We start from the raw sequence: 10080 nt of genomic DNA, 5'->3' as shown, positions 1-10080 counted from the left end.
CTTTTGAATGATATGATGATTTTATGAATTATTTATTATTATTAGTATTATTATTTTCTTCTACATGCTTGATCCAACCGTGAAAATGAAATGTTACTTATTGAGGGTTGTACTCATTATTCTCACTTTTCTTCCTTTTATGATGTTGAAGCAGAATAGCTACTGTTTGGAATTACTTGAGAGAGAAAGTGCTAGTACAAACTTGTAGTAGACTTTATTAGCTAGATTTTAGATTTATTTTGTATTTTTTTTTGGTGCAGTCAAGAGTTTTCACTAAAACCTTAAACATTTAATGAAACTCAAGTTGTTAGAGTTTATGATTTTACATTTGGTTTATGATTTATTTTGATTTAAAGTTATTGTCAGAATTTTGGATTTCTTTATGAACAAGTAAAACCTTAGCAGGTGGCATTGTCTCATGCCTAACCTTGATTGGGGCATGACACACCAATGTGAGGCGAGCACAACACCCTTTTTGAATCTAGCAATTCCATTAACGTCAAGTTTGGTTCACACTCCCGTTAAGCGAGTCAATCTGGTTCAATTGTTTAGAAAAAGATAAAATCATATGAAACAAATCTTTTGCCTCTCATTCGTTCGAATTCCCCTTTCTTCCATTTTCATTTTCACCCGAGCCCTACCACCAACGGCAAATTCACCAAGCTCTGACGACGTAGAGTCAACTAGCGGTAAGCATTTCTTCTTCTCCTTCCCCTTCCAACCCTGTTATTCCTCTTCCTTAATATCTTCCTCCTTCCTCTTCTTCTGGCAGGAGACTACCGGTGACGATTTCACTATTTCGCCGAGTACCAACCTTCAACTTCATGATTCTCATTGCAGTGAATATCCTTTTAAGATCTATGATTCTTATGGCCTGGTTCCCTCCCACCTTCTGTGTATACAGTTAAATTTAACCGTCACGGCTGTTGTATAGGTAGCCCCAAAAGATCAAGAAAGGTTTCCACACTTATCATACTAGTTATTCATTTACATTGGTTACCAAGTTTTCTCGATATCATAGTTGGTCATTTTGTGAAAAATGAATATAAGTTAACTGTTCAACACACAAGACAAACAATAAATAACAGAGCACACTTTACTACTATTCACATTACATAAATTTAGTTCAATAAAAATCAAACATCAATCCATTTTTTGTGGATCCAATCCCCATCCCAGATTCTGAAAGTGGTAATCAATTATAGATAACACAGAAGTAGACCATGGAACTTGAACCACAACTATGTGTTCCTCAAACGTAAATGGCACCTCTTCACTATTAATTAAACAAACTTTTTGTTTTTTTTTTTTTTATGCAAACAACCTCATCTCTCTGGTTCCCCTCACTCCAATTCGAATTGAACTTGTCTCGTCATCCTACTCCAGTGATTGAATGGCACCATTGGTATTAAGCATGTCGACTAATCCAATAGGAGCAAATTGGATTTTTCTCGATAATAACTTCATCAGAGAAACTGTAAGAAGCTCGAAATTAAAAGGCTCCAATGAAATCTCCATATGTTCCCATCACTTCAAGGGCATCAACTTCTTTGCATGGAACATATAAACAACAAACACTTGTACCCCTTCAATGGAAATCAAGTTCTTTCCATTTTCCATTCAATATTGTTTGGGTTCGTCGTAGCCAACACAGCATGCGAAAACTCGGAGGCACAATTGTTTCTTCGAGCTTGACGGCACCAACCTTCCGCTAGCTGACATGCCACCAAAATTGGAAGGCAACCGTTGTCGGAGCTTGGTTAAACAATGAAATCACTGCCGGTGGTCTCCTGCCAAAAGAAAAGGAAGAAGATACTAACAAAGATGAATAACGTGGTTGAAAGAGAAAGGAGAAGAAATTAAGTTTACCGCCAGTTGATTAAATGTCGTTGGAGTTCGGTTAAATAGTGAAATCGCCGTCAATAGTCTGTTGCTAGAAGAAGAGAAAAGAAGAAGATATTAACAAAGAGGAATAACAGAGTTGGAAGGAGAATGAGAAGAAGGGATTCAGCTTATTCTTATCGCCAGTTGGCTCCATGCCGTCAGAGCTTGGTGAAATTGTTGTCAGTGGTATCTTGCTCTTGGGCTAGGACTTGGTGAAAATGAAAATGGGGGAAGGGGAATTCAAACGAATGAGAGGAAAAAAAGGCTTTTAATTGGTGGTTTTATCTCTTCCCAACACTGAACCGGACTGATTCACTTAACGGGAGCGTGAATCGAACTTAACATCAACGGAACTGTTAGATTTGAAAAGGGCGACATGCACGCCTCCCATTGGAGGGTGCACGCTGGATTCGAACTCTGTAAAATCTGTGTTCCTTCTTTTCGTCCAAAATGCTCGAAAGAAATTTTGAGGTTCTAATTGCTCACGATTTAGGAGGTTTAATGTGATAATACTCTTCGAATAGTGATCAAGCATAACTCTAAGAAAGTCTTAGGACGTGGCCAAAACAAATTACAGGTTGAGGAAGGTGATTCGTTGGAATTGAAATAACGTGGAATAAAAAAAATAGAAAATTAAAAAAAGGAAAAATTTTCTTCAGTGTTTTGGTATACATATATATAGATAGATTGATTGATAGATAAATTACCAAATATCAACTATGATAAAAAATTAATAGATGCATCGATTTATTACTACGAAATTTGCAAGCAATTGTCACGCCACTGGCCTCAATAATGGATTTCATTTTTCAAAAGAAAAAAAAAATACCGTTTGCCCAATTATCAGCTGTAAGAGAGTCAAAGACCCGTTGAGTCAAAGTCAAAGATCTGGTCTTAGTCAAACTTTTGATAGTCAAACTCTGAAAGGGCGTCCTCTGGGCTCTGGCCCCATCCGACTTCCCGCCTTCTATACACTAAAGGGCAGGGATCTCACGGTTTAATTACCTTCATATCATGTATGGTTTAATAACTTTAATTACGTTTTGACCCTTTTGCCAGCCCTCTGATCCCAATCCAAACACAATCGCCTTGGATACCATTTCACCACCAAGATAAGAGCGACAGACACACGTGTTCCTCTGGACGGAGACGAAAGTGCGCATTGTTTTCTGTGTTGCACCTCACGTGCTCGGTCATACAAAGAGGACCGATCCAGTGTTTACTTTTAAAACAGGTTGGCCAGTAAAAGTAGTACTTTCAATTTCATCAAATGCTCATGATGGGTGGTCATCAGACGTTGGAATTGCATCATAAAGTTGTTTTATCTACGGCTTGCCAAAACGACGGATGCAGTGGTTACACGTCATGCTTGTCGTGGCCCACAACAAAACAACGGGAAACGTGTTAAAGAAGCAACCGACATAGCCGACCTAAACCGACCAACGAGGAAGCAGCCATATCAGAACCCAGAAACTTTCTCCCGTCTACCTCCATTGCTGACCGACGCGTGTACTGTCCTAACGGCTATTTTTGGCCGAGTAGATGGACAACCGAGTTCGGATCTTACCGCCACGTCAATATTAAAACAAAGTACACTCGCTGGATCCTATGAATCCCTTTTTTTTATATTCTGCTGTTAGCCACATGTCATCTGTTCATTGGACAACAGAGGTCCAGCCACGCCAACATCGCTCCAACAAGAACAAGGGCCGAGGGCGGCTAAAACGCGGAGATTTTTCTGTGTGTATTAAAGGAAGTGAGGATTTATTAATAAAAGGAAAATAAAGGGGAAAGCAGAAGGCTTTGACGGTTTATCGATCAACGGTGGTTTTGCAGTTGAGAGTTGCGAGATTGGTGGGTCTCTCTGGTGTAGTTGGAGTTTATTGAAAACTTCTCGATTTCAATTTGCAAGTTCCCTATTGGTTATTTTTGAAATCGGTCTCAGGTTTATCAGGTAAGAATAGGGATGGATTCATTGTTTGATTTTTCTTCTTTTTTGCTTGTTTTCATCAAGGGAGATTCTTGAGTATTCTTCGTTTTTCGTTTTTTCTGGGTTTGTATTTGTGCGGTTAGAGTTTGGTTTTGAATGCGTTGATTCAATGGCGTTCGGGTGCCATATTGATTTTCTCCAATCCAATGTGGATGGTTTCTAAATAAAGTTTCGTTCGTTTCCTTATTTGGTTTCGAATTGATTCTTCATTTATTGCGAATTTCGAATATTCTGTTTGATTATAGCCATTCTTATTTGTAACTTTTTTCTGTGATGCAGAGAAGAGGAGGTTATTCTTGTGTTTCCATAGAAATCCAATCTTGGTGGAAGGATCTAGGACTGGGAGTGTGGTCGATCGGAACTTGAAAAGAATAGCTGAACAATGGCATTGAGTAATAACTGCAGTTCTAAGCCAAAGCGAGGGGGCTCGTCTACATTGAATGTAGATGCAGTAGACAAAGGTTTGGGGATTGTTTACTATACACGGGCAATGGGAAGAAAAAGAGTTGCGGTTTCCAACTGTGCAGAGGTGTCGCCTCTCACTTCCCCTTCCAGAACCCCACTGAAAAAGCGCCATAGCATACGAAAAAATGTAGCGAAGTCGCTTCTTGAGGCCTTACCACAGGAGATTTTGGTAAACCCCCTGTCTCCAAGTTATTTGCTTTTGATTTCTTGTTTCTATTTCGCTTGATGGTTTCTGGGCTGACATACTTGTTATCGATTCTCACACAGGTCCAAGTGTTGTGTGGTGTAGATCATGATGACTTGAAGCAGCTATTCCACGTATCGAAGACGATCAGAGAAGCAGTAAGTTCATGATTTTGAGATTGTAGTCCAAATGTTTGTTATATTTTATCCAGTGATTACAGGAGGGATAATGATTTCTGTTTCATAAATTTACAGACTTTGATTGCGAAGCAATCTCATTTCGCATATTGCACTCCTTCTAAATCCTTGGCGGGTGTAAGGAGTTTCAGTGTTGTGGAAGATTCAAGCAAGCTTGATGCCGAGGAGGCACCGAATGCGCCGAGACAGCAACGGATTTTAGGCTCCCGACTCAACCGAAAGAAGCTTGCTGACATTAGTGTTGCCTTGTTCCATTCTCCCGAGGAAAAGCAATGGCTGAAGAACAGTTTACTACTGGAAACAGAAATATGAGTAATTTCTGGGCCAGTCTTCTTGTAAGCATTTTGTAAATGCTTTCGCTTATTGTAATTGATGTTGTGGTGGTTGTTCAGTAATTGGGGGTTCTGCAGACTTGTGTATGTAAACAAACGGTGCAAAGCCCTTCTTCAATTCCTTCATTGAAGACGGTGGAATGTATATGTGTATGTAAATGTCTCAGGGAACTCTTGTTAATTTATTTCATTGGAAGGGCATTTCCTTCATGTTTTCATTAAAATGTTTACAGATTTGAGAATGTAACAGTATTTGTACACCACTAACTTTCATTGAATGAGCTCCTCTCTTACTTTTATTACCACTATTTTTGTAATGGGTGAACCAAATATGTGTTGGTATCAACAATTTATTTCATTGAATGAGCTCCTCTCAATCTTAGGAAGATGAATTAGAGATGGAATGATTCTGGGAGTCCAAGTAGATCACTATTGTTGTTGGTTGATATCAATTTGGTGACCCACTCAAACTGCAACTAATTATTCTTTTATTCCTCCGGTATGCAAATGCCCAATTGTGATATTTCCTTAGAAAACAGGACAGGAACATTGGTTGACTGAATCAATTTTGAACTGTTTTATACAATTTGTTAGGAGTCAACTTTGAAGTTTGAACTCCAAACACAGAAAGGTGTTGTACTCCTTTTCTGGTAGAGAGAACCAACCCCCATTTGGGACTGTTACCAAAAAACCATTTGACACTACAAGACCGTTCACATTGGTGTTTAGTTCACGTTTCAATTATGAGATAACATATGAATGGTATCAGTTTTTCGCATTCCAAGAACTTAAGAGCCCTCTTATCAATAAATTGAATCCTATTATGGTCCATTTTTTTTTGTGTTTCCTGGAAATTATATCTTTCCCATGTGCAAGTATAAGATGGAGTTTTTTTCTCTGGATTTGTGGATGTCTATTTTGTATGTCCCACCGTAATGCTCAGTTGGTTCCTCAATCAACTCTATTGCAGTGCAATTCCATTTGCACTAGTACAAAATGCATGGAAATTTAAATGAGAAGAATATAATTTCTGGTTTAGTTTTGTTGCATTTTAACTTGCTTCAAGTTTCATTTCACTTCATCTATAACCCAAATAAAATAAAACCAGGAAAAGGCTGAAATAAAAATAAATCAGAATTTGCACGCAAATCATTTGCACTCTCACAACCAAGCAAATGGAAATTATGTAACTGCGGATACAAATAAGCTAGGTCCTAAATTGTTTACAGCAATGTCGTCAGACGTGAAAGGAGGCAAAACCGTTTTGATTTCTCAATCATGGTCGATTAGTCCAACCATCCAGATTGAGCATTTGACTTAAATAAGAAATTCAAAAATAACAAAAAAAAAAATTAGCATACAATTTCATTTTAAGTTTTTAAAGTTATTTTATATAAAAAATCTTAAAATATAGTCATTGCAAGTTATACAAGTATTAATACATGCATTTGAGATAGGGGTGCTAGTGGGACGGGTTGGGCCAGGTTTTAGCTCAATCCAGGCCTAAGCCTATGAATTGGGCTTATAGCCCGAGCCCAAGGTCAAGCATGAACTATCCAACCGAAGTCCAGCCTACACTAAAATTTGTTGCATTTGGATTTGGCTTGGGCCTGGCTCAGGTTGGTCAATCATTCATACAAAAGAACTAATATACATGTATGAGTATAGTATATGCATATTACTTATTAAAAAAATATGTATATACATGCATATAATTGAGCCGGGCTTGGCTTGGGTTTGGGCTATCTATGGCTAGGTCTGAACCCAGCCCAAACAATTACAAAGCCTGAAATTCTAGACCCAGGCCAAGTCCAACAATTGAAAATTTAAGCCCAACCCGTATAAAATTGTGGGCAGGGTTAGACTGGGCTTGAATTGGGCCCACCCAAGTTGCACCACTATTTTGAGACGGGGTTGATTAAATCAACATTTATAATAATTAGGCACACTTGACAAAAACACTGTATAAACACTTTGCAAATTTTCTGATTCCTGTGCAATAAAAACGCCCATCCTACCCATAAAAACTGTTTTGGCTGCCAATTCCCAATTTCCCAGTTCTGATGCTCCAACCATCTGGTCCGGCCACATCTGACAATACTGGTTTGAAGAGGTGGATTATCATCTTAGCAGCTTCACTAATAGTTTTTTGCATGTAGATCCCACAAAGGCAAATGCACTCATTATTAATGCTCAGATTACAACTCAAAAGAATACAATTCAGCAAGAAGTTCCAGAATGGAGAAACATAAACCCATCATCACCATGTAGACCAAACTGCTGAAACAAGAAAACAGTAAAGCTGAGCACGGGGAGAGAAATTAAAGAGATCTCTGCAAACAGCGCTAAGATTTCTGAAACGCCAAAAAGGAGAAACAACATCCTCCAACAGAGACATTAATAAATTAAAATGACCAGACTCCCCTCACCTTGGGCTTGAAAGATATCAAAATGCCAAACAAACAAACCCCAACCTTGGCAATAAAATATGATCTTCAATTCTTAGATGTTTGCAAGAGAAGAGCAAAGGCCTTCTCCTGCAGAAGTGGACATATGAAAGCAACCGCGCACATCTGCAAAACTAGCGGCCAAGGGCCAACTCAACCAAACCGATAAAACCCAATAAAGCCACGTCCTCCCAAACTGCTTCTTTGTTGGCGGAAATTTCGTTCACAAAAGCATCCCTTTCTATTGCAGCCGATAACGGAACAACCTGTAACTGTTGAACGCCGGCGAATGTTTCCGTACCAAAATCATCATAAAAAGCAAAACTACCTGGAAAAACAGTAACTCCGGCGATGAAACTCACAGAAACAACACCCACAATGGCAATATCCAAAAATACAACGAACAGTAGGGTGAAAAGAGCACCCTTGATCATGCCCCTAACAACATCCTGAAGAGACAAAACGCCATGATGTGGCTGACCACTAGAAAATGTAACAATTCCAAGTGCACCGGAAATGATAATGCCAATGAAAAACCTGCAGGAAAAGTTCCTGGCCGTTATTATTTCCGATGTCATTCACTACATCATCACTAGTACCTTGTTTTCTTCCGAAAAGAGAAGATATGAGTAACAACCAGATCCACAACAATGGCATATGAGGATGATTGATACCACCATGACTTCCTGAGATTGATAGAGACACGAACAATATTGCACGTGGAAAATTGGAAGAAGATAGAAACTACATCTAGATTAATATAATTTAGATCTGTTGTAACAATTCCACCCACACAAAAAACAGAACGAGATGCGAGAGGAAGACCCATCGAAAGATGGGAAGAAAACTTCTTAAACCCTTGAAAAGATGAAATGCGTTCTATATCTAAATTATAATTTTTTTTTTAGGTAAGTTGTGAGAAATGTATTGCATTAAATTGCCAATTTCTCACTATGACAACCCAGTCAGTGCTCCTTCCTCATCTTAGCAAAATCTGTTTTGATAGGAGAGTGTCTTTTGGATTTCAATTTCTTCTCAATTTGCTGCCATATCATTAAACATTGTCTTATTTGGGGATGGAATGTTACGTCCACAATGAATTTGGTGGACAGTTCCATGATCTCGACTGTGTTACGACCTACACTCTTAACAATATACCCTTTGTTTCCATCAAATATCTCATTTTCCTCGCATCCTGCAGCCTGCCTGCCCTGATGCAGAATATATGTTTGTCAAAAGAGCATATACTCTACTTCTATCTTTATCAAGTTCTAACTGAATCAAGTGTTTCTCCACAAACTCTACCATTTCAACATTCCAATTATTGTTTCTACTGCTGGCCATGAGTGCTCCCCAAAGCGTACAAAAAGTTCCATCGTCAACCCATGATACATTGATACTCAACCCTCCGTGTGATGCATTGTTTCTATTTATCAGGGTGAAGAAATGATGCTTTTGATGTAAGTAAAAGCTCTCTACACACTCTGAAAGCATGGGAGTATTGACACAAATTTCGTGTATTTCAATTAATACAAAATATGGAGACAAAATACAAAAATAAATTTGTAATAAAAAATATAAGGGAGTGAACTCTTTTTGATTTTTGGTCGATGACGTGAGCAACCTCTAATTAACAATTGAATTCGGTGAAGACAAGGGTCGTTGGTGTGTTTCTCGTACTTCTTAAAGTGTTGATGTAGATTTCTTTGATTTTGGTGCTTTGGCAGATTTTATGTAGATTTCTTCACTTCGGACTTTGCACTTGACTGGTTGTGAAGGATGTTTCTCTAAGAAGGGCCCTTTTGTGGAAGCTTGATGTTCTTTGGAGAGCTTGAATCCAAGTGTTGTAGACAACGAATAAGTTTTTTCCTTCTTTCTTCTCTCTTGATCTTGCAGTTGTTGGAGTTTGCAGGAGCTTGTAGTTGCTTGCAATCTTCAATGTTGATGTCTAAAAGCTTCTTGCAATGTGATTCTCCAAAAAGAAGAAAAGAACCCCCTTTCTTTGTAGGCAAAGCTATTTATAGCCAAGCATTAAGGCTACCACCTCAGCCCACTTAGCTAATCAATCCCATGTGAGTGGGATGTTGGGTTAGCATTAACTCCTATACATGCACCATTATGTAGGAGTTAGTGGTCTTGCCAATGGGACCACCCTATTACAATAGGAGATGTGACTGATTGGATTTAATACACTTGGATCCTTATGCCATCAAGACATATTTATGTAGATTTGGGCCTTGGGCCCATGGAGGCCCATATTATTTAGAGGTTTTCATGTAAATTAAGTCCACTTATTTGACTTAAAAAAATTCACATGTCTACAAATGCCCCCTAGAGGATGAGGTGACGAAGTTCGGTGCGGCGTTGATGTTCTTGACAAAGTTGATATCCATGTTGGATGGTAAATTGACTTGAATGTTTGTAGAGATATTGTTCAGCTTGTGCGCATTGAGGAGATGTCATGACATGTGGCTAACCTTGGTTAACTAAACCCCAAAAGAATTTTCAAGACTCGTAACCAATACTCCTTTTACAGAAGTTGGTCTATGTGATGATCGATTTCCATAGAGTCCTTTTGCTT

At 38.6% G+C, this 10080-nt stretch overlaps 1 protein-coding gene and 1 long non-coding RNA gene across 3 annotated transcripts; one reads left to right on the top strand and one right to left on the bottom strand.

Moving 5' to 3' along the window:
* Window positions 1-1082: 1082 nt before the first annotated feature.
* LOC109115300 (uncharacterized) lies at window positions 1083-2681 on the bottom strand. The gene is made up of 2 exons (XR_002023145.2): window positions 1870-2681; window positions 1083-1790 (listed from the first exon to the last, which is right to left on the bottom strand). It is a non-coding gene; the product is annotated as an uncharacterized LOC109115300 (long non-coding RNA).
* A 959-nt stretch (window positions 2682-3640) lies between these two features.
* LOC104605684 (F-box protein At1g61340-like) lies at window positions 3641-5357 on the top strand. 2 transcript variants are annotated; one of them, XM_010270534.3, is made up of 4 exons: window positions 3641-3838; window positions 4154-4508; window positions 4607-4681; window positions 4778-5357. In XM_010270534.3, exons 2-4 carry the CDS (start codon window positions 4257-4259, stop codon window positions 5030-5032), a joined length of 582 nt encoding a protein of 193 aa, XP_010268836.1. In that variant the 5' UTR covers window positions 3641-3838; window positions 4154-4256; the 3' UTR covers window positions 5033-5357. The 2 variants fall into 2 exon arrangements, with proteins under 2 accessions (XP_010268836.1, XP_088742826.1); XM_088886700.1 differs by lacking the exon at window positions 3641-3838 and adding an exon at window positions 3855-4042.
* Window positions 5358-10080: the final 4723 nt, after the last annotated feature.

Source organism: Nelumbo nucifera, chromosome 1, assembly GCF_055504915.1.
Source record: "Nelumbo nucifera cultivar China Antique chromosome 1, China Antique-T2T, whole genome shotgun sequence".
NCBI classification, from domain to species: Eukaryota; Viridiplantae; Streptophyta; class Magnoliopsida; order Proteales; family Nelumbonaceae; genus Nelumbo; species Nelumbo nucifera.
Note: the sequence above shows the minus strand (reverse complement) of the source record. Positions and strands in the feature narration are given on the sequence as shown.

Bases quoted from the DNA above. Each gene is read 5' to 3' on its own strand.
- LOC104605684 (XM_010270534.3), top strand. From the start codon at position 4,257: ATGGCATTGAGTAATAACTGCAGTTCTAAGCCAAAGCGAGGGGGCTCG. The intron at 4,509-4,606 runs GTAAACCCCCTG...ATTCTCACACAG, and splicing joins CCTTACCACAGGAGATTTTG to GTCCAAGTGTTGTGTGGTGT. The intron at 4,682-4,777 runs GTAAGTTCATGA...ATAAATTTACAG, and splicing joins CGAAGACGATCAGAGAAGCA to ACTTTGATTGCGAAGCAATC.